Source organism: Seriola lalandi, unplaced genomic scaffold (genome assembly GCF_002814215.2).
Source record: "Seriola lalandi dorsalis isolate HSWRI2012SDOR001 ecotype SW California unplaced genomic scaffold, Sedor1 jcf7180002054486, whole genome shotgun sequence".
NCBI classification, from domain to species: Eukaryota; Metazoa; Chordata; class Actinopteri; order Carangiformes; family Carangidae; genus Seriola; species Seriola lalandi.
This window is the reverse complement of record NW_019525039.1, coordinates 821,520-846,732: the sequence shown is the minus strand read 5'-3', so window position 1 is coordinate 846,732 and position 25,213 is coordinate 821,520. Positions and strand designations below refer to the sequence as shown.

At 36.8% G+C, this 25,213-nt stretch overlaps 3 protein-coding genes and 1 pseudogene across 3 annotated transcripts; 2 read left to right on the top strand and 2 right to left on the bottom strand.

The window, feature by feature from the left end:
• Positions 1-474: 474 nt before the first annotated feature.
• LOC111659708 (ecto-ADP-ribosyltransferase 4-like) lies at positions 475-1,858 on the top strand (annotated as a pseudogene).
• Positions 1,859-5,782: 3,924 nt separating this feature from the next.
• On the top strand, positions 5,783-7,504 carry LOC111659706 (erythroblast NAD(P)(+)--arginine ADP-ribosyltransferase-like). The gene is made up of 3 exons (XM_023412714.1): positions 5,783-5,879; positions 6,064-6,140; positions 6,740-7,504. The coding sequence occupies exons 1-3, from the start codon at positions 5,783-5,785 to the stop codon at positions 7,502-7,504; spliced, it is 939 nt and encodes a 312-aa protein (XP_023268482.1).
• Positions 7,505-11,130: 3,626 nt separating this feature from the next.
• LOC111659730 (cerebellin-1-like) lies at positions 11,131-14,709 on the bottom strand. Its single transcript, XM_023412747.2, has 5 exons — positions 14,679-14,709; positions 13,933-14,046; positions 13,298-13,477; positions 12,427-12,558; positions 11,131-12,139 (listed from the first exon to the last, which is right to left on the bottom strand). The coding sequence occupies exons 2-5, from the start codon at positions 14,024-14,026 to the stop codon at positions 11,838-11,840; spliced, it is 708 nt and encodes a 235-aa protein (XP_023268515.1). The 5' UTR covers positions 14,027-14,046; positions 14,679-14,709; the 3' UTR covers positions 11,131-11,837.
• Positions 14,710-16,887: 2,178 nt separating this feature from the next.
• Positions 16,888-21,040, bottom strand: tppp2 (tubulin polymerization-promoting protein family member 2). The gene is made up of 4 exons (XM_023412681.2): positions 20,901-21,040; positions 19,681-19,872; positions 18,810-18,963; positions 16,888-18,026 (listed from the first exon to the last, which is right to left on the bottom strand). Exons 2-4 carry the CDS (start codon positions 19,869-19,871, stop codon positions 17,835-17,837), a joined length of 537 nt encoding a protein of 178 aa, XP_023268449.1. The 5' UTR covers position 19,872; positions 20,901-21,040; the 3' UTR covers positions 16,888-17,834.
• Positions 21,041-25,213: the final 4,173 nt, after the last annotated feature.

Sequence of the window (25,213 nt, the reverse complement as noted above, 5' to 3'; positions counted from 1 at the left end):
TATAAGACATTGGTTAGCGAGTCCACTTGAGAAGACGTGACATTTATCTTGTAAAAGTAAACCTCATTTCCTTTGACAGGATACAGCATGATTAAAACCAAAACCCACCAACCCACCATTAGCATATACAGACAAACTTGTGTGTGAAGTTAAAGTTGTTTGTGTGTCTAGGTATATATAAGTCAAGGAAAATCTGCTGACAACTAATTTTTTCTGTCAAAACTTTTGAACACATTCTCCTCTGAAAGACTGGTGAGTTCATATAAACCACATTTTAATATGACTTAGAATTTGCCATGCTAGTTCAAATTTATTTCTCTAGATCAACCGATAAATATTTCATAAATATATTCTACAGACACAGTGTGCATGTAGCTGTATAAGTACATTAACTCTGATATCATATGTCTTTTGTGTATGTTTGTTTCATGTGTGTGTAAACAGCTGGTTGCCCTGCAGCGATAAAGCGTAAACATGCTCACTTTTGCTCCACTGTGTTTGCTCCTTTGCTGGATGCTTCCCGTTGGCTCCAAGAAGGTTAGTGGTTGCACAAGTCGGTACATAATGAGCTGGGCTAATATTGAGTGTGAGTAAAGAAATATATGATTATTATAAAGTATCCTTACATAAATTGTAAGCTGATTACCTTTGAAACTTTTCTTACTGTGATAAGTGTGCTGATTCTGTTTTAGTGTAATTTCTCTTTTAAATAAACTATCACTTGTGTATGCTGTATAATGAGAGTAGCAGAAATAATATAATGAATTGTAGATGATTTAAGTATTTTGGGTATCAGAAGGCAAAACTATTAATGGCACTAATACAACAAGTAGAATGTGAGTGTGACAGTGAGTCTGCAAATAGCCAGGTATATTATCCACAGGCTAATGAGCCCTGAGTATTATGTCTGACACTGTTGAATATGGGACTTTTCTCTTGTAATTAGGGCCTTTAATACTGTGGTTTTTGTATTTAACTTCAATAAATGATTTAAATACTTCGTCCACCACTCCACAATGGTACAAACTACATTTAGTTCATGACCTTTCTTCTCATCTTCTTCTTCCTTCACCTCTAGATCAGCATCATCCCTTTACGACATGCCAAGCAGCCCATCCAATTGAACATGGTTGAAGATGCTGTTGATGACATGTACTTCGATTGCAATGCAAGGATGGCAGACATGGTCAACAAGAAATACTTTAGAAAAGAAAATAAGGGAAAATTTGGAGATGTCTGGAAAAAGGCAAAGACATGTGCAAAGAATAGATTTACAGAAAAAGATAAAGAAGACAAGGCCTTAACCATTAATCACATACAGGCAATCTGTGTTTACACAGGTAATGATGCAGGGAAAGATAAAAATTTTTATCAGGAGTTCAATGATGCAGTCCGGACAAAAAGAAAAAAATATTGTACCTCCTTTCCATTCCACTCCTTACATTTCTGGCTGACATCCGCTATACAGATCCTCAATAAGAATAAAAACTGTAGCACCACTTACCGCAGAACCAATGTCGTGTTTACCGGCAAGGTCAACCAGATAGTTCGGTTTGGTACTTTTGCATCCTCCTCTCTCAGCTCAAACATGACACAGTTTGGTAACAAAACCTGTTTTAAAATTACGACCTGCTTTGGTGCTTTCTTGAAGAAATATCCACGCCTTAAAGATATAGAGCAGGAAGTGCTCATCCCCCCTTATGAGATGTTCAAAATAACTGAGACAATATCTGTAGAAAATGTGTCTGACTGTGAGCGTGTGTATATCTTAGAGAGTGCAGGAGTGCAGAGCAATCTAGACTGTTTTGCTTTTAAATGAAAGACCAGTTGTTCTTCTTCAGCTGGTGGAGCCAAGTGAGTATTTAATCTTGTTCTGCTAACTTGTGCACATAATCCAAGCCAAGCTCATTATAGTATATCTATGCATTTTCCTCAACTCTTAAATTTATGCTGGATGGGTTCTTTGACTATCGCAGGCTTAAGGTTCCATGCTTCAACAACATGAGCAGACTTTCTGAATGGAATTTGTGTTTTGAAATGTTCATAATAAAACCAATAAATTTGCCAAAGAGCAAAATTTGTTTTGTTTTCCTTGGTGAATGGCAGAGAAGACATCCACCTTTTCGTTGGGTGGTTAACATGTAATATTTCCTGCTGTAGTTGATTTTTGATTTTTTTTAATCAGAATTGATGGGAACATTTTACAGTATTACAGCACACATAATTCTAGTTACCGAGGGACACCTAAGGAACTAACTGGTAATTAACAGCTAATAAATACCACCTGAGTAAATCAAGTGAATCAACCATGAGTGAATTATAACATTTTAAATGAAACTCAGAATATTGAATAAAACTGAAAATGGTGAATGTTCAAACAGCACAGACGTTACCTTATTATCTTTGCATTTCCGATAAAAAGCAGAAAAAGTGTGCATGTTTTTAATTCGATGCTTTGAACAAGCTTTTATGGCCTGAATAGGAAAGAATATGTGTCACACAAGCGAAACCTCATTTCCTTTGAACAGCCGTAAAGCACTCATAGTGAAACTCTATTTCAGGAGCATGCATGTAAGCTTGACAATAACATACGTATACATACTTATATATAGCACACAAACTTGAATGTTACACATGCAGCTCACTCACATATTGGCATGAATTTAAATGTAATGTATATATAATGCATGGGAATGCATGTGCAAATTGTTTGTATACTGAAGACTATTGAGTGTTCTTTCTACACGATGAACACATTTATGATGCAAGTACATGGAATTAATTAGGTCACATATCATTATCATATATATAATATCATCTATTTGATACCATCATACATACTTAATACCATCTGGTATTATTGATTGTGAAAGAGGGAACAAAGTTATGATCGATGTCAACCAGTAATACAGACAGAGCTTTTCACCCTGACAGCTCTGAGCAAACAGCTGTTGTCTACCACAGTGCTACTCTTGATAATACCATCAGATGGTTTCAAAGAAAACAAATTTCAAGTCCTACACAGAGTGACTTCACTGTAAGCAAACTGGGATTTTGAGCCATTATTGAACTGGTATTCATAAAGGGAAGCATGGGGTAGTTTAATTTGTTGAGGGTGTATATCATAAGGTCCTGGTTATGCTTTTAAAATTTTAAGTCCTGAGATGCCTTCTGCCTAATTTAACACTGGCAGGCACTATGAATTAGCATTAAAGTAACATAAATTCTCAATTCAATTCAGTTCTGTTTATAGTCATCATACCTAAACGTAAGACAAGTGTTAAAACACTTCCCTTCACTTTGCTAACATTCTGTCTTTCCTGCGTAGGATTTTTAACATTTTGTTAGTGTAACTATGAATAATTTGCAGTTCAGTTCAAGTCACATGACCTCCCCTGTTCTGACAGAGCATTTGCATTCTGGCAGTAGTTTAGCCACACTGACACTGAGGGTTTAATCTAAACTTTAAATCATTAAGGTCAACTGCTTGCCACATTATAGAAGACCTTTTACTCTCCCACTTCCTTCCTACTTCCCTATTGTTCATCCCATCTACCCCCATCCCACCCCACTCAACTTTTCTTTACCCTCAGACCTTCTTTAGTCTTCTGAATCATTCCCTCCATGTCTTCTTTCATTATGCTCCAAATTGTTTCCTTTCTCTTACGGCTACACCCCGTCTTCATTTCATTATAACTCATCCTGCCATTTTTAAACATTTCACCCTGGTGGTGTGTCACATACTGTATAATGTTGCATGGGCCGTACCACACCACTCATACTGCAGTCGAGTTAGAGTTAGGGTTAAATATTTTCTCTGCTGCAGAGCCATTCAATGATGAATCCAATGAGAGATATTGTACTTTACAACTTTCTGTTTTACTTCCTCAACTACTTCAGTTCAGTTCAGCAGAAAAAAAAAACAGCAGAGCAGCACAAGACTGACACTTCAATACAAAAACGATGGCCTAGTTATAGGCTATAGGACAGTGGCCAAGGGATCATCCTTTTCCTGGCATGAAACTCAGGGTTACACCTCTATTATCAGAAGAGATCAGATATAACTGATGCTAATACCAAAGGTCAAAACATACTGTCCTGTCATATGAAACAGGAGATGTCCAGCCCAGTTGAAACAGATGTTACACTGACTGTAAATATTATTACTGTCATTAATGTCAATGCCTTTTTAAAAAGCCAAAACACAAAACCAGAGAAATATGTACATGCACAACATTTTCCTACATATGAAATGACACATATTTGATATCACAAGGATATTTTGGACAAAAGGGAAAATAGGGGCCCTACAATGTCGAGTTAGTCCAGCTAATCTTTATCAGATGTCGGTGGAATGTAAGTACATTTACTCAAGTACTGTACTTAAGTACAAATTTGAGGTACTTGTACTCTACTTGAGTATTTCCATTTAAGGCAGTTTTATACTTCTACGCCACTACATTTCACTGCACTACATTTGCATGACAGCTTTGATTACTTGTTACTTTTCATATTACAATTTTTCATACCCTTCCTATCCAGTAAAAACCATAAACTGTATCTCTAAATTTAGTTAACTTTGAATTAGATTGTTTTTGATGAACTGAAGGATTAGTTGTTGCTTTATACATTTAGAGAACTCTCCTATTTCCCAAACTAAATTAAAAAATAATAATTAAAAAAAAAAAAAAACACCTTCGGACTAGCTGCAAAATGTGTTGCCACAGGTTGAAAACTGGACCGTTTTTTCTTAGCTCTGCAGTTTACATGCAGGTTAAGCTGTCTGTAACAGTATGTAAAGTAGTTAAAATAACTGTAGCGGTTAAAAACAACATATACATTAATGTACCAGAAATTCGTTCGTTCGTCGTCATCATCTAAACACATAATATATAAATATTAGATTTTGTCATGTTCCATGCCATCTCTTGTGACCGCAAAGTCTGAGTCAAGATGAAGAACATCATCATCATGGTTAAGTGTGAAAGACACAAAGTCTTTGTATGTGTGAAGCAGCGTGTGGCCACTGCTGCGTGGGCTCTGGTGGTTTACAGTCCTTTCTTACCTTTTTGCATAGATGAGTCCTACACTTCTGAAAATACTTTGGTGATAACATGCACATTTTAGGTCTTTTAGACTTGAGAAGAAGCCATGGAGATTTATAAAGATGTTTTTCTTTGCCTTCTGAAACCACTCCACGAGAAATATTAGTCTCTCAATCATCAAAGCCACAATGCTGCTCTCACATGCTGATCACTTTCTTTCCGGGTTTCATTTTGGAACTCAGACCTTTGACACCAGAACCTGCAAATTCCAATGCAACAACACCATAAAAGATAATACCTATTTGTATAAGATTCACTATGTGCTACGGGGATGATACCACTGTGTCCTCCTCCTGTACAATGTATGACCATACAGAGTGGACATTATGAACTGACTCCATCCTCTAGAATTTCCCATCATCAGATTCAAAGAAAAGATTTGAATGTGACTCATTAAATAACATCTCTCTTGCTGACTTTGTACCACTTCCTATTGTCTTTTGACCATTAGTTTTCCTATACTGCGATGAAATTGCAGACTCTGCCCTTTTGACACCAGCACCTGTGGTTCATGCTCTTATCAGAAAACCTCTTTGAGTAATCAACTCCAACTTCTCGACACACACCACGCAAATACACATTAGGTCTGCCCCCATACTTTGGAAGTGCAAATGTCCGTATGTATGGGGACTTGTGACCTGTTTGACCACAAAGTCGGGGTATATATACAGTTGACCATGAGTCCTGAACACATGCTGAGGACCAGGTGTCTGATCAAAGCCTTTGACCTGCGAGGTTCATCTAGTGCTCAACATTTTCTCATCCTGAAGACTGGTGAGTCGATCAAATCAACTTCTAAGTGCATACATTTGTGTTTAATTGCGGAAAGACTTTCATTTACCATTTCATATTTTTGGAAAAATCATTGTGTGATACTGGTGCTCAATATCAATGCAGTTGATGGGCACTGACTTGTTTTGTATCTATGTGTAATTTAGGAATAATTTTGCGACTGCAGTGATGAAGGGTAACATGCTGATCTTTGCTCCACTGTGTTTGCTCCTTTGCTGGGAAGTACCTGTGGACTCCATGAGAGTGAGTGGAGCTAAATCTGCCTCATCGAATTTACATTTATGTACAACTGATCTGTAACAGTAAATATGTTTTGAAGGAAACATATTTGCAACCGGATTAGGTTTTCAGTTAACATAATGAGGAAATGTCGTCTGTTTGAACATAACAGTAAAATATTCACTGATAATGTATTTGTTTTCTGCAAAATAGAAATAGACTGTGATGTGGCTTCAAACACAAAAACTCAACAGTGATCTGAGACATGGCATTTTGTTTTAAAATCCTTGAACCAACTATATCTATCTATATATCTATATGTTAACTAAAGTTCTTTTAAGAAAGTAAGAGTGGTATTGTTATTCAGCTCAAGTAATATAGCTGCAGTATTGCTTGGATACCATAATTATAATATAATAATATGAGTTTGGAGAAGTTCTGGCCTCATCAATAACTTGGTGATTGGTGGGTGTTTGCACAACAGCTCCAGTGATGTGCCTAGTCTCTCCCCTCACTCAGGAAATTACTTTTACCATATAGGCCAGTTTTTTTTATATGTAAACACTAACAATAATAAAGTATTGTACATTTAATGACCTTTTCTTCTATGTTTCCCTTTTTAGATCCATTTCAACTTCACTCAACGAGATGCCAAATCAGAAATCCCATTGAGCTTGGTTGACCAGTCAGTTGATGACATGTACTTTGGCTGCAACAAAGAAATGATGGACAGACTCAACAATGAATACTCACCAGAAAAGTACGAGGGGCAATTTGCAGATGTCTGGAACAAGGCAAAAAAATGTGCAGAATTGAAACTAATACATGGAGAGGATAAGGCTCTGAGCAAAGATCACATTCAAGCAATCTGTTCTTACACATCTTACTATGAGATGTTTTACCAGACATTTAATAATGCAGTACGAACAGAGGGGAACTTCTATGGAAATTCTTCTTTCAAATTTCATTCCTTACATTTCCTGCTGACATCCGCCATACAGATTCTGAATAACAATTACAACTGTCACACCACTTACAGACGAACCAATGTTAAATTTACTGGTCAAATAAACCAAAGAATTAGATTTGGTCACTTTGCCTCTAGCTCTTACATGCAAGACCTGACACAGTTTGGTACTGAGACCTGCTTTAAAATTAAGACCTGTTCAGGTGCTTTATTGAAAAATTATTCAGTGTTTCAAGACGAAGCAGAGGTGCTCATCCCCCCTTATGAGGTATTCAAGATAACTAAGAAAATTGAAGGTCAAGCTAAAGTTAACATTTCACTGGGAGTAAAGTCATGTAAGGTCATGTATATTCTGGAGAGTGCAGGGTATATGAGCACTCTGAACTGCAAAGCTGCGTATCTTTCGCAACTGACTGTATGAGATATCTTTGATGTGTTGTTGGACTTGTTTTGTTTTCCTATTTTGTCATGAAATCAATAAATTCATCAGTGGGAAAAAAGTGCAAAAATTCCTGCTTTTGCTAATTAATTAGTGGTCATTCAACAGTTACACTTACACAACAGGGTACACAAAACTGTACATAGTGACCCAAGAACGGGTGAGAAATGATTCAGGAACAACCAACATATTTTATGAGTGATTGATAAGCAGTTCCCTAATGACTCTGATGCCAGGACTGTGAAGAAGATAATGATGAGTTGCTAGAGAACAGACTGGGAGTTAGTATATTAATGAATCACGAGGTAATACGTGGGGACTCAACATACTGACCAGTTTCTTCATTCGCCGTTCCCGATTCGCTCTGAACCCACCGCTGAGCAACACAAAACACTAACAACTCATGTATTACTGGAACATTACTCTCTTAGCGCACTCGTAAGTGATACATCTGTAAAATCCCCAGTTCAGACTTGACCAACCAGTATAGAAGGAGCAAAAGACAACAGACCAAGACAGTATATCATATTAGATAACTTTCATTAAAAAAAAGTAAGTAAAATAAGCTCTTTCCTGCAGAAACTATCACGCCAAGAACTGTTGTGTTGTGCTGGTCAGTGATTCATGGCTGGTCGGTCAGTGTGGTGGCTCTGCTGACCAGCTGCTGTTATGCACCCATATAGCTGTCTGGACACCAACCCAGCCACTCCATATTTAGAGAACAGCAGCAATGTCAGCACACTCGACACATTGCACACAAGAGAAGACAAACAACTGACTTTACCGACCCACTGAATTTACACACATCATCTCCAACCAGACTCTACACACTTCCCACACAAGCACAGACTATCTTGCACAGGGAAAACACTTAAAGCACATGAAAAAGAGACATGAAAGTGTGTAACTGCACACAAGAGGAGACAGACAACGGACTGATACTAGTCAATGTGTGGCTGATTAAGCACTGCAGATTGGAAGTGACACCCAAGCACACACCTGTACATCAACAGCCATGCAATTCACCCCACAGCACACATGAAGACCACCAAAAGTGTTTGTATATTATTTCACGACAAGTAAAAGCAAATTCAGTATTTCAATTCCAACGTTGTTACAGTATCTGTGTTAAACCGACATGGAGAAGAGCTAAAACTCAAGAGGCGAGGTAAGCTTTTCTAAGCAGGAGACAATTTTAGGAAAACCTTTTTTTTTAATGTTACACTTACCTAGCTAGCTTAGTTTAACTTTAATTTCTTCATTTTTTGTCTAATGCTTCGATAAATACAATGAAAAGGAATAATTTTCAAGAGAGGAGATGGATTTTCAGTAAACCCCACCGCATTAGTAGTCTGAGAATCAGACTGAAGTTAGACAGCACACCCTCCTTGAGGGACTGAACAACTACAGAGCAGTTATCTATCTTGTTCAGTGTTCAGAGACTCTTTTTTTTTTTTTTTACGTTGTTGACAGTGAAAACATATAGGCCTACTTCTTTCCACAGGAATCGATAAAGAACCGGATTGATAAGCAGAAATGATAATGGCATTGGTATCATTAAAATATTATCAAATTCCCATCCCTATTAAAGTGTACGCCTTATTTCCTTTGACTTTTAAAACATGGAATTGCATTAACTTCACTTTACAAGTGTTCTAATAGTAAAACATTAGAAACAACCAGTTACTGCAAATAGCGTCTGTTTGGCTGATGTAAAAGCCTAAAAATAAAGTTTTGCCAGGGCAGAACGTCTTCACTGTACCCCGACTGGCCACTAGATATCACTGTAATTCCACCTCTGTCTATACTGGTTTGTCTCTTCACAAATACAGTAGATAAACTGTAGATATACAACAAACTGTTTGTGCATTTCCATATTCTCGGTGACAAACAGATTGAACTGATCCAATAACTTGTCCAGTACACTCACAAAGCAGTTTTAATGTTTGTGTTGATCTTTGTCCATATATATGAAGGATAATCCAAGGTGGAATGAATAAACATGTCATAATAGTCACTTTCCCTGGGTTGATCAAGAATAATGAGTCACTGAATCCAGACTTCACTGAAGAGGGTGCTCAACATGAGATAGAGTCCCACACAGACATGATGTTGAAGAAACTGGAACTTGGAGTGTGTATTGTCACCACTTCTTTCTTGAGGATTCACATGTTGTCCATCAGGTGTTCACTGTGGACTGGCATGATCCTCTCTGCAGGCAAAAAAACAGATACAAAGCCAAGTTAGATTGATGCAGTGCTTAAGCATGATGCCTACACAGAGATAAGCTCGGCTTCTGTTGTTAAATTGAGCTCTAATGAACAAGACATAGAAAAAAACCACCCCGGAATATAGAGTTGCAGGTCACTTTTATAATGTTGGTTATAATTTTGATTTGGTGGTTGCCAACTACTGGAGGCCTGTCCTACTCCTGTTTATGTTGCAAGTCGACAGAGGTGAAACAACTGCTGATGATGGCTTAGTGCTGGAAAGCTACCTGTCATCCTGATACTCTTAAAGTGATCTGCAAAACTGTATTCCAGAGTTCTTGTTTCTCATATGTATGTACAAATGGATAAAAGCAGAGTAATACCATTAATTTTAGAGGAATGACATGCTTTGGAAATTAGGATATTTTCTCATCAATTTTATAAAATAAAAAGTATTTTCACAGTAAAATTGTGTGTTTTCTTCATATTATGACAGAAAAAATGGTGTACCTTTTCTTGGTTTAGGGTAATTTAATGTATCTACTACGTGTGTGTAGTGTGCGTGTTGGTGTGTGTTCTTCCTTGTATTGTCTAACTTCCTTCCCTCCTGTTGATTGCCTCCCTTCCCCTAATGTGATACACCTGTGTCTCGTTATCATTCAGTGTATATATGTGGTGGGGTTTTTCCCTTATGTGCCAGATCGTCTTGTCGGATTCCTGTCAGCGGTCCAGTGTCTGTTTCATGTATATATCTATAGCCCTTGTGTTATTGACCCGTTTTTGCCTTTTGGATACCGAGTACTCGCCCAGTGATTTTGTACCTCTGCCCTGTGGATTGGATTTCCTGGTATTTTTGAAATCGGACTGAATAAACGACTACCGAACTCTCCTTCTCTTTGTCCCTGCCGCTGCATTTTGAGTCCTACTGTTCTGTGTCTGATACTACGATGATGGACTATTTTCGATTTTATGGTTTTATGGTTTACTGTTGCTGTTTGACAGTTTTTTACCCTACTTTCTACAAACTTTTTTTACACTGTAGGAACACCTGTACACCTGCTTATCCATGCAGTGGTCTGACAGAAAGACTACGTTAAAGATAAAGTCAGGTAAGAACTGCAGAAGAAGCTCTTCTTTCACTATTCACTACCACATACGGTAATATGTGAAACAAATCTTTTTTTCCAGTTTTCTTGCAGTCACATTTTTTTTACTGGTGTACTTTGGTAAAAGAATAAACCTGCACTGATTATCAATTTTCTTTTATCCTCTTCTCTTCAATGCTAGATTTTCTACAAACATTTCTGTATCCCTCTTGTGATATGTTGATGTTACTTATTATCACTCTTCATATCTTCACAATTTGAGTGATTTGTTTTGAGAAGGCCAAACACAGGCTTGAGTACAGTATTTATTTGACACAGCCTTGAAAATGGAGAAATACAAGTTAGCATAACATTGCATTACAAAACAACAGCTGTGTGTATACCCTAATGTAAAACACATTATACAGTATTTCTTTTAACTTGAACCTATTTGTAACCATTTGGTATCAGATGAAATAATATATGTCCATTTTAAGCAATTTTGAAATAATAATGTTATAGGACAATGTGTGAAGTGACAGCAAAGGTGAGTACACAAACACACACAATATAAGCAGAAGAAGCAGAGAGAAGGGGAGCGTCAGAGACACAAGAAAATGTCAGTTTTTGCACGGTATCCAAATCATATTGTAATTTTTAGGAAAGACTTGGTGAAAACCCTAAAGTGAATAGACCTGATCCGGGTTTATAAACATATCAATACTGGTGATTAAAACTGTATTCTCATCTATTTAGTTTGGCACCATTCATTCTGTACTTAAAACACTTGCTCCTACTTTAAAAATTTTTTAAACAAAATGTGAATAAAATTGATTAGATTTATTTTAAAGTTGTAAAAAAAAAAAAAAAAAAAAAAAAAAAAAAAAAAAAAAAAAAAAAACACACTGCACAGTTACACATAAAACATTAACATGATATAAAATTACATATTTTCATGTGACAATTTCAGATTTACTGTTTGAGGAAAAAAAAAAAAACCCACAGTGAAATAAACCAACATTAGGCCAGAGTGGGGTAAATTAAGGAGCCGGAGAAGGTGTTCAGGCCCGCGACGTTCCCACACAGCTGCCTGCCACTCAGCAGTTCTACATAAACCTGGCCTCCCTGCTGCAGTGACAGCACTACTGCCTGAGAGCTGCTGTCTTCTGAGTCCTCCCTGTTGTCCTCCCAGATGGAGGCCACCACCTCCCCGTTTCTCATGAGTTGCACCTTGTAGTACATCCTCTCACCTGCCATGTCCACCTTGGAGTAGACAGAGAAAGAGAAGGAGTACAGTCCGCAACGAGGTGCTGTGAATATACCTGGAAGAAAAAGATTTTTCAAATTGAATTTGCACTACTCTGCACTTTCATGGTTTCATAATGCCAGTTAGAGGTAAACAGAGAGGGAATTCTAATCCACATCTATAAGTAAGTTTGGACCATTTTACATCTTCTGTTCTGTACATGTTAAATGTCTGCCAGCCAAATACTAAAGCAGCTTCTTTCAATACTCGTCTTTGGTTAATGTTGCTAATCACTCTTGCCATCATGTCTATCACAGCTTGACATCAGTATTTATGGTGAAATTATTGCTTGTGATCACTTACCCAGAGCAGGGTTATAACCACTTCCTTGGTTGAGGGTGATTACATCATATGGAATGGGACTGTTTCTGGTCACAGGTCCAAGGCATTTTGCTCTGGGGCTCAGGGAGGCTGTAAACGCAACTCGTATCCCTCCTGAGTCAGAAGCAGGCCAGCAAGAAAAGGCAAACACACCCTCTTGTAATTTATTGTTGCATATGTCTTCAATTGAAAATGTATATGTTAAAAGAATAAACAACAGACAGAATAACTTTAAATTTGGAGTTTTGTAACAGTGGCAAATATCCAGTCTAGAGGTTTAAAATTCATTCTTGAAACTAGCATTTAGTTAGTTAGTAGCAGTTCCAAAGCTTTTGACCACATAGCATGATCTTGCTTAGGTGTCAGGGAATTCTAGTTGTTCACTTTTATCTGAGCATCTTTGAAAAAAACGGACATCAGCTCTGTACATAGCTAGTTAGCTACCAAGCTACATTCCAGAAAAATTGGTGTCAGAGAAATTGTCTCTCTCTTAAATCAACATATTGTTTTGATCAATGTGAAAAAAATGACCTGATCCTAGAAAATGCAACCACTGGATTTTGTTTTTGCTGAAATTATCAGCAAGTGGCTGGCTACTGTTTGGTTAAAGCAAATCAAAATAATTCCCCCTCTCAACATGAAATAGACTAAAATGAATACAAAGACAGGATGAAAGACTAAAGAAAGAACTGAAAGTGAAAGAAAGCTACATTTCACTCTGATTATCAGGCACGGACATTTCATCCATGTTGGATGATCCATTTAAAACAAATTGAAAAAATTCAACTTGTAAATATTCAGAAAAAAACATTTTCTATGGACTATTTCTACCAGCGTCCATGTTCCAGAGTACCTATGACTTCAAGGATGCTTTCACCCAGCTGGTACATTCTGGTCGACAGGTCCATCATTCTCATGAAGATTTGATCCTCAGCTTCCTGGAGCTCATGGTTGGCACAGCAGCAGCCCCGCTGGCGCTTGAATGTACACTCACAGTCCCACTTTAAGCACGGCAGCTCCCCCTCCCACGCTACTACAAAGGCAAAAAGAGGAAAACGGAAGGAGTGTCATCAATCTTGATCAGCAAATGTTTTATGTTTGGTTAGGATAAAAAACTGGCACAGGGATGTTTTGTTATGGACATAGATAAATAAATATGTACAACAAAAACATGCAAATGTTCATATTCAAAAACTAATTTCATCAACATTTATACAACATTTTATGCACTGAAAATGATAGAGATACAGAGACAGAAATATCAGTAAATAAAACATTTTCATTGGTTGTTAAGGGGACGAAATGGAGAGTCAACACACAATATAGTGACCCTGTTCTCTTTCTTTCTCTGTCCCATCGGCTGACCATCTGCTCAAGCGTTTTTATCACGTACCAACAGTGCATCAATCCTAACATGCCGTGCTAACCTCAGTCATAGTCAAATGTGAAGGTGTTCTCAGATCAGGAGTTTGTATAACAGTGGTTTACCTGCTGCCACTCGCAGGCTGCTGATATTGTTTTCGGCTCTCACACTGTCCCACAGCAGGCCCGACACAAACAGAGTGCATACTATAGCTCTCATCTCACAGCACAAGAAAATGTCTGCAGACAAAGAAGTCGGGGGAATGAACATTGCAGTCAAATTTACTGTATAACATAAACGTAGGAGCAACCTGGAAATTGATATTCTTTAGTTATATAGAGCAATAACTGAATGAAAAATGGTTAAGATGATTAATTCAAGTCAACTGACAAAATAACTTCACAGGTTCAAAACAGATGTTCATTAATAGTCTCATTGTCATTTAAAATGTTCAAATTAGCAGATGTGTTTCTGTCTTTTGTAAACTTTAGCATTCATTTTTAATTACACAGGTGAACACTATTTTATGCATCTGCTTTACAAAGTGCGGAATAGATTTCAGAACAGAAATTTAAAATTATCTTTGCTGGACAAAGTGTACCCAGCTTTGCCAAATGATGTGAAGAGTTTTAAAAAATAAAAAAAATTCAATAAAGGCCAGAACACAGTTGGTTTTAATGTTAAAAGAGTAGCCTGCATACTACATCTACAAGAATATCTTGTAAGAAACATCAGGTCCTGTACGTATTCACCTCATATTTTTGGTCAAAATACTTGACTTGAAATCTTGCAGTCCAGCATTTAAACCACAAGTAATCCTGGTGACCAGTAAAAGGTGAATTTTTCATTTTTGAAAAAAAGTAGTGCGTACCTGCAGTGTCCACGATGACAACTTTCCTTGACAACTGTTCCTTTTCACGTCAGTTTTATTTCCAGATGGGTGGAGAGATCTCTGTCTGCAGCCCGCACTCTCCGGTGAATGGTCTATTTACCTAACTTCACTCTGCTCTCATACACATTTTTCATCCTGCTCTACTTATTCTAGGTGTGACCTGTGGGAGAGGGTTTCAGTGGGGACCATCCTGATGAGCTCCCCAGTGTATATCAAAATTTCCTACAGATTGTATCTCATAGAGCCAGTATGTATATATCTTGGTTATTGGGTCAGAGGTGTCACATTAGCTGATAGGATATCTCAGTTTGTTGTTTATGATAAGCCTGCTGCATTATCCCTCTGCACCTGTCACTCTGATCACACTCAAAGAATGACCTACTTTAGTTCAGGCTGGTGTTTCCAGCAGTGTGTGTATCCTTCTGTTAATCATGATCAGACCATGAGGAGCAGTTTAAAAATGGAAAGTGCTGAGATGGACATTGACACTAATGTTATGTGAATCAGTCGTATAAGAGCAATAAAGACTCTAGCTTTTGAAATCTTGTTGGTCACAGTACCTCAATGATCTTTCATGTGTCTTATTAATTACAGTAAACACAATAGAGTGCTGTAGAGAGCTGCAAATCACTGTAACCTCAGCTGTTTCACAATATGTATTTGGGTTAGAATTGTGGTTTTCTAAGATTCATACATATGCATTCTTTGTCCCTAAAGGCTAAATATTTTGACCATGCTGTACTGTTCAAACTGATTTCTTGTCGCAAATTTCAACTTTATTGTTTTGTAGTAGACTGGTACTGGTTTGTCAACCTTGTCTATTGTAAAAGTGGAAATCTCATTCTGGATACCCGAGAACTGCTGTAATCAATATTTTTATGTTAGCAACTGATTAAATGACCGCATGTAATGTGAAAGGTGTTTCTCACCTAGCACAGATGATTATTACCTGAGTTTACAGTCCTCCTAGCCTTTCAGCATCTTTTAACTAATTTCTTTGGTTATACAGTCCACACCTTTACTGACTTTACTGTCATCACTATAGTTTCCCGAAGAAGCAGGCAGCTCTTTCCAGTATAAAGATGTAGAAACTCATATTACATGACTCGAAATGAATTAATATGTTGCTATAAGACTGCTGGATTTGTAACAAAAAAACACATCAAATCGATCAAATTTATGAGGTGATATTGCGTCAGTGATTTTTTTCTAGTGGCCCAAAAAGCAGTTAATGCAGATGTCTTTGAAGAATGTCAAAATTTAACTCTGATGATCAGCATCGGCAAATCTGAAAAAAGAAAACAAATTTACTTAAAAAAAAAAAATCCACTATGTACCATGTCCTTCATTATGTGTCGAGATCTCAGTGAATCATGAGCTGAACATGACAATACACAGACTACAGGTTCTGTATAATGAAATCCAAAGCCAGTATTCACCCAAAACACAGGTGATGCTTATCGGGTCAGGCCTGTAGTGTGAGATATAGAAGAGAAAAGCTGTGCACCACATGATAAGCATTGTCCAATGGTTCCTATGAATCCTCCATAAATGCCATCAGTGTCACATTACAAGGAGGGTCCAGGTAGGATGGATGAGTATATACTGAGTGTTTCTTTGTTGTAGGTGGACTCTTTATATTGTGAAACAGTATCTTGGCTATTTCTGGAACCAGCAGGACTTAGGTGAGGGTTATTTTCATGACAGAAGCTATGACCTGCATTGCTTTAAAGAGCAATCCATTGAATAATTGAGATATTTTCTTTCTCTGTCTCCTGTTAATGTTTTTATATACTTATTATATCTCATATAATAATCTCATTGATGAAAATGTGCGACAGAATCCAGACTGATAGTCTTGTTATTTTAATATATGTTGTATTTATGGGTGGCATGGCTGCATTACAGACATGTACTGGATGTATCAGCTAACACACTGATCAAATCATATATATTCTCAGAAATCACAGAGCACTTTGTCTGTTGAAGTGAATTCCTACTTGTCGGTTTTGAAGATACTATAATGTGCTTATATACTTTTACAGTATTTCCCCAGATATTGTGTTCAAATCCAAATTAGGTAAAAAGCATCCAAAGGATTTTCTTCTTTTATGTTATGTTGCAATGTCCCTCCACAGTCACTGAAATGTAAACTTAGTATAATATAAATACATAGCGTATATCCATGTAAGACGGTCACACATTTTCAAATATTTATTCAGATTTTTACATGCACTTCCTTTTTAATGCATTTTTCAGCCTTTTATTCTGGGAGAAAAGGGATGTTTTTATTCATTAAGCCTAGGAAGAAAATAAAACAATGTGAAAGGATACATTTTATGAGCACCAAGAATTACAGCACAATGTTGTCAGTAAGGAAGAAATAATGAAGAAAGACATTAGAGTATCCTATATAGCTTTTAGCATCATCACTCTAACTGTGTGTTTTTCACTGCTTGTTACAATTCTCTACATATTGTAGCTTATTTGTAAAAAGAAAAACCAACAACTTTGCTTTAATGATAAGAATAGATTCTGTGACACGAGTAATAATGGGCACTAGTTGATGATTTAGCAAAAGGCACTGAAATATGAAGTGATATGCTTAGCAAGTGAAAGAGTGACCTCTGACTGTGATTTCTTGAAACTGGCTAAATTATCATCCATTGCCTCAAATTAGCGGAGAATAGCAGCACATGAAATCACAGCATTCAAGCCAGGGGCTACATCAATAGTAAGGCACAGTGTTAAACTATGGTACAAAGGAGAGTTAGTTTCTACGAAGCATGCTTGGCGACAAGTGCAGTTTAATTTTTGGTCCCTGTAAAGTAACTGAAAATATATACAGAACACCTTAAAACTGCATACTGCACTTTCTGCATGTAAATATATTCATTATTTTTTATTATTTTCAGGAAATAGTTTTGCATCCTGGTTGTCACTTATATGAAAACTTTGAAACTCCAATTATATGTTGTTGTTATTTGTTCTTGTTGACCTGTTTTCAGAATGTTATGAATAGGCCAACAGTACATATATTTTCTTTTGTCTTCAAAAATAGAGTAGCCAATGAATATTTGTTCTTTTTTTAATACCCCTGATTTAGGTTGAGGTTTTCATAATCTGTCATCAGGATTATGCTTCTTTCACTTTTTCATCATAACTGCCGCTGCCCTTGTAAGCTGACACATAACCACTGGTATCTGGGATGTCCTCACGCCCGGCCTTCCCTTTTCCTTTGCCAGAGTCATCGAACCGCTCCTTATGTGATCCAGTGTACTTGGTGGTATCAGTCAGTCTATCCACTGCTGCTGCCTTTGCCACTCTCTAAACATAATGGAAGATCAAATTTACAGTGAAAAGCGCAATAACAAAGAGGCATTCATTTCACTCCTTTGTTCATTCAGGTACAGCACATACACACACACACACACAGTCGGGTTTCTGTCACTTCAGAGGACATTACATTGATTACATACACGTCCTACAAAAACTAACTCTAACGTCATCATAACCACTACTTGCCTAACCCCAACCATTAATCTAAACCTAAGCCTTGCATCCCTAACCTTTACATGTCTTCACTCTCTTCACTCACAAATTCAATGATGTACATTATGGGAACTTCGTTTTTGTCCCCACAAGGACGTCGAGTCCCCATAATGTACACACACACACACACACACATACACATATTTTATCTCCTCTGCAGTATAATAAAAAATGACACTGTGGCAGACAATAACCCATACTTCTAAGATTTTGTGGTTATCGCACATAAACCAGATTTAGCCAATAAAATTAAAAGATATGCAAACACATTGTTATGAATCTCACTCAAACAGAGGTGGAAATCCTTTCACTTTCTTACCCCAACCTTAACCAATCTCAAAACATTATGTAACAATCACAGACTTAGGTACTTTCTAAATTATACCTAAGCTTATCCATTTTCAAGTGTAAAATTCAGAACGTATCAGTTGAGTGGTAGTGGGTCAAGACGACATATGTATAACTTTGGAGGGATCCATTAGTGCAGTCTTTGGATGTTGCATTCTTGAGGATGGCGAAGGGTGAGTATGTTGTGGTTATAACTTATGAAATACTCACAGTGATTCCGACATTGGATGGCTCCTTCCCAACAATGAGGCCATAGAGCTGCTGCAGTGCCTCCTCCTTGCTTTTGCCTTTAAAACGTTTAGGAGCCAACTCAGTAAGGGCTTGGTTGAACTGCTCAAATGTGATTACACGAACTGACTTTGCCCTGAGGAAACACAGTGTTGCCAAATGAGGAAAGTAACAAAATTATCCTCTTTGCATGTTAATATAATACCACGTCTAGCAAAGGGACGGGGCTACCTTTCATAAGTGTGATTATTTAGATTTTCTTGAGTTTAAGGAGCAAGCGCAAAAATTGGATTAATCCTCCGATACACATTTCTAACCAGTAATGTCATCAAAACAATGAACAAAGTTAAATCATCTAAAAGATCTAGAAACATTATGACAACAGTGGTGGCCATGATTAAAGACTTCCTGCAGGTGTACCTGCTGCACTCTTCATTCTGCACCATGAGCAAATTGTTAGGAATTTTAAAATCATTTTGTATTTTTAACCATGGTAGCAGCATTGGTTCTATGTATGGCAATATTGGAAATATGTCAACAACTTTTATTCAAAAAGAACTGGAGTTCCTGTTCCAAACTGGACACACTCACACTCCCATACACAGTGAGTGCATACACTGCTACCAGGCCAATGATACAGTTAACATCAGCACATTGGCTGTTTTGTTCCCACAGCATACAACATTTACTGATCTGAAACTATTCTTCCAATTTTAAATAAAAAATAATAAGCATACCACTGACTCTGTATGGTTTGGGCAGCTGATATAGAAGTATTTTGCAACAGCTGACACTACTACATTTCTTGGCTGTTTTGTTAGCTGTGGAAGGTGGAGCCTGAGTGAAACCTTACTTGACTTTGCTGAAAACTATGTCAACATCGGTGGTGGTGACGTTCTTGCCATCGATGATGTGGCAGTCCTTGCAGAGCTTAGCAAAGTTCTTGCCGTTCAATTCCTTCCCTGTGGCCTTGGTGTCCCCATGGACTGCAAACTTCTGGAAGCAGGTCTCCACCTCCGCCACAGACACTGAGCCCTCAGCCATGCTGATAGATCAACATGCAGAACACACACAAACATTAGAGGATTCAGGGACTGTTGTCACAGGCTCACACACAGACACAAATGGATCATGTTGATGATGCAGTATAATAGTTGGCTGTATTGTCCTAAACTCACTATTGCCATTTGGAAAAGTGATGACAAAATGTCCTTACTTCGGATGATGTTCGTTTTTCTATCCTTGTATCCTTTCTAGTGAAATTGAAGTAATTCATAATGACTCTATTAGCTTATTGACTTCTTGCCTGCCAGGAAGTAGTGGCTGCCATGATGGATAGTGTAAGTACAAACATTTATTTCTCTCTCTCTCTCTCTCTCTCTCACACACACACACACACACACACACACACACACACACACACACACACACACACTCACACACATACACACACACACTAACACTTCATGCAGATACAGACTTTCTCATCCATCACTGTACTGTTAGTGTTACTCAAGCTACTCCAGTTTAATTCAATCAACTCCATTTCCAAATGGCTGCTCTGCTGTTCTGTCTACAGTGAATGAACAAACACGCTCCTTCTCTTTCTCTTCTTCTCCTCTCTCACTCACTCTCTTTCACACACACACACACACGCGCGCACACACAAACACAAACTTATCCATCACTTGTCGTAATTGTTACTGCTGATCAAGCTGATGGAAATCAGGATGTACATTCAGTAATGTTATAATAAATTGTGACATAACAATGTAATTTGTAAGAAAAAAAACTACCAGTACCAGCTTACTTTCAATTTCCTATTCGTTTGGAAAGGAATAGGGAAAAAAAGGTTATTCCTGGATCTAAAATGATGTCATTATATCTATTTTATGTCCACATAAATATTATAAATGAATTGTCATCATTGGAGCATATACAAAGACATTTAGCCATGGTAACTGTTAAATATCTAATCCTCAGCCTTGTTTTCTGCTGCTAAGACTCTCCATTGCCCCTTTGCTGCATCACTGTAGGTACCAATGCAAAAGATCATCAGAAATTGAAATGTACCTGCTGCCGTAAATGGAAGGATGCTTTGAAAATATTCAGAAAATCCTGATTCGTGTACAGGTGCTCGATTTCTTCGTCCTACTCCTCCTCTTTCCTCTTGTTTCTCGTCTGGCTCTCCTATTTCCGGCCACTCCCAGGCTCTCTCACAGTGACGACAGAGATGGAGAGATGCAGAGAGGCAGGCAGAGAGGCAGGGGGAGAGAGGAAAGAAGAAGGGAGGGGGGAGAGAGTACCAACCGGCACAGTCAATGACATCATGGGTACTCAGCCTCTCTTGTGTCTATTCAGTCTCATTAGCTTCTCGTCTCCCTGTGCAATTTGTTTGGGGGAGATTATATGTTTATATGTTTCACAAATCCTTGTTTTGGGGAAGATGCTACATAAATAAAGATTGTTATTCTCCTTTCTCCCCTCTGCAACACTAAACTCCGCTCACAGCTATTTGCTATGCCCACTCTCCATCACTGTCCCAGCCTCTTGCCCTCTCTCTTTCTCTCTCTGACTGTCATTGTCACAAGAGCACTTCTGTCTGGAAAAAGATGAGAGCAGCCCTTCAAAGAACAAAGAGCACTGACAGCATAAAGCTGACACATTACAAGAAACATAATCCCATCTCACAGCTTCATATCTGTCAAACTGCATATCACAGAGCAGGACCATATCTTATATTGTAAACTCTGATGAGAGTGAGATCATTTTTTTTCTGTGTTTTTGTAATTATTTTGTGATTCAATTCATTTAGTTTATTTTGAATTTAATTTTCCTATTGGCTTTATTTTAATTTAATGTTGTATTATAATAATACCATCCTTCATACACACTCCCTGCTCACCACACAGGGAGTGGGAGCCTGCAGTGGGGCGTGAGGGACCTTGATCAACAATTAAAAATGATACTCTCCATTTAAGATGTGGGAACAAACAGATTTAGTGGGCTAAACTGAAACTGACACCATTGTAGTTCCATCTGACAAAATATTTTTTGAATGTGGATGGAGCCGGCAGGTCTTGAATAAATGGTGGAGGGCAGATGGCAGACGGTGAATGCTGAGTAGGGAAGGAAGCTGTGTTACTGGAAGCTGCGGTACTGAAAGTCCGAGTTACTACAAAAGCCGGTGGTTAAACACTACAGTAGGGGGAGTGTTGATTAAAGATGAACCTCAGGTGCACAAGTGTGTGGGTGAAAGCAGGAACCAGGTCACCACTCCCAGCAGGACACACACACACACACACGCACATACATTATGTGGAAAATATCTGTATCAAGAAAACTAAGATTTTAAATTTGCAAAATAGTTTATCAGTCCAAATGTAACAGATGATAGTGACAGTCTTGTAAATTTCTCATTCATTTTGTAGTGAATCAAACGGTTGCATCTGAAAGGAACAGAATAAAAAAGGAGTGCACACTGATCTGAGCTCTCAGTTATTGTGTGTTGACATTGCATTATCTATAGTCTCTCAAGAAGTCATGGGAGTCCATTGATAAGAGCGCAGATTCTACTTTATTCAGTCTGTCTGTACTTGCTGGGTAGCTAACATTACTATCAAACTGACGTCTTGTCGAGAAACACAAACAACAGATGTGGAGACTTTCCTGTTCTATTTAAGTGGATGTCTGTGCGCTATTTAATTGACACATCTGACACTGACAGTCCATAGGTATGTGAGCAAAACTGTACCAATAAATAATGTTTTGTCTTTTTGCATTCTGTAGAAAAACAGAAAAACTATTAAAATCTTGAAATCTGTCTTATAATCTGGTATGTCCCTGACTGACTGACTGACTGACTGACTGACTGACTGAAACACTTAATTTTTGTTGAGTTGTGGATCCAAAGACGTCCAGAGTAGACGTTAAGGTTAAAACTCTTTGATTTGAAAATATCACACAAAATGACTTTTTCACCACCATCTCACTGCAGGACCTGCTATACACGCTGAAATTAAGTTATTGAAATGCTGTTCGAAGAACTTACAAAAGGGCTACAATGATGAAATTATTGATCTTCCCAATATTTTCTCAGGTAATCGATAATTTGATTTGTCTATAAAGTTAAAAAGATTTTAGTTAAAGTTGAAAAAACATCTATTCCCAGAGCCCAAGGCTATGTGTCCAGTTGCTTCTGTTGTCAACCAAGAGACCAAATTATTATTATTATTGTTCAATTGATAATGATATAAAAAAGTGAAAAGCAATATATCCTCACACCGGAGAAGCTGGAACCAGAGAAGGTTGGAACTAAAACAATACAAATGATTAATTGATTCATTTTATGGTGATTGATTAATTGACTAATTGCTTCAGCTTTCAAACTATTATCTGAAAAAAACTTGCTTTTTTTTTTTTTTTTTTTTTTACTAAAGTTAGCCACGTTTCTGTCTAGCTGTCTATACACATCTGTGGAGATACAATTCAAAGCAATGCTAAGGATTTTAAGCACAAAATGTTTAATTTATAAAAATTTTGTTTCAGTTCTAATAAACTGTGACAGAAAATGAGATTAAAAAAATAAAACTGTAAGAGGTTGATTTTTAAAACTCACTGTAGCTGTCTCCCTTTCCCAGCTCAGCTTTATGTATTCATTTCTTTTCAATTTGAGCAGTGAGGTTAGTCAGCATATGTAAAGCTTGAGTTAAGACATTTCTTTCCTTGCTTTACATTCCCCTGCAGTCCAGTGGTATTCCAACCATCTCACCCTGGAAGTATAAAGGCATACTCACAAGTTTAAATTCCAGATGGTGAATATTGTTATATTTTTGAGCGCTGAACTCTTTGCAGTGAATCATCCAAAAATACAGACTTTTGCACGAGGAGGAGACATTGGTTATAACCTCCTTGAGGAATATGTAATACTTGAGTTACATCATAAATATATTTCTTCTTGAAGACCAATACACTCTCCCAGTAATTTACCATAGTTGATGAAAAAGGGCAAAAGCTTTTCATTTTTTTCACAAGTCTGTAACTTCTCATAATTTGCACACATATTTGGTCCCGTCATTCTCAACTACTACTTGTTTCAACCCATTCACAAATTTTATAGCAAAACTGAGTACACCTCCGGTCAATATCACTCTCAATATAATTTAACAAAATTCTGTCCATTTGAATACATTTTTATTTAAAAAAATAAAACACTTACTAACTAAACTATAATGAAAGGTAAATTTTAGTGAGATTAATTTCTTTTTATAAAATTTTGTCTGTCCAGCTTTATCTTCCTTGGCATGGATGATACCATTTGACACAAATCTGTTGCATAAAAATGTCAAGAAACGACATAGTATAGTATGGCATAAAAATGTTCAAAAAAAGTAATAGTATAGTATAGCATAAAAATGTAAAAAAAAAACGTCATAGCATAGCATGGCATAAAAATTTCAAGAAACGTCATAGTATAGTATGGCATCAAAATGTCAAAAAACATCATATTATAGTATGTCATAAAAATAAATAAAAAACGTCATAGTATATTATGGCATAAAAATGTAAAAAAAAAAGTCATAGTATAGTATGGCATAAAAATGTCAAAAAACATCATATTATAGTATGTCATAAAAATGTAAAAAAATGTCATAGTATAGTATGGCATAAAAATGTCAAAAAAAAACGTCCTAGTATAGTATGGCATAAAAATGTCAAAAAAGTCATACTATAGTATGTCATAAAAATAAAAAGTCATATTATAGTATGGCATAAAAATGTAAAAATAAGTCATAGTATAGTATGGCATAAAAACATCATATTATAGTATGTCATAAAAATAAGAAAAAAAAGTCATAGTATAGTATGGTATAAAAATGTTTTTAAAAAAAGTCATAGTATAGTATGGCATAAAAACATCATATTATAGTATGTCATAAAAATAAGAAAAAATAAGTCATAGTATAGTATGGTATAGAAATGTTAAAAAAAAAGTCATAGTATAGTATGGCATAAAAATGTAAAAAAAACGTCATAGTATTGTATGGCCTAAAAATGTCATAGTATATTATGGTATAAAAATGTACAAAAAAAGTCATAGTATAGTATGGCATAAAAATGTCAAAAAAACGTCATAGTATAATATGGCATTAAAATATTTTTAAAAAGTCAGTATAGTATGGCATAAAAATAAAAATCATATTATAGTATGGCATAAAAATGTAAAAATAAGTGATAGTATAGTATGGCATAAAAATGAAAAAAAAAAGTCATATTATAGTATGGCATAAAAATGTACTAAAAAAGGCATAGTATAGTATGGCATGTAAATTTCAAGAAATGACATAGTATAGTATAGCATAAAAATGTACCAAAAACGTCAAAAT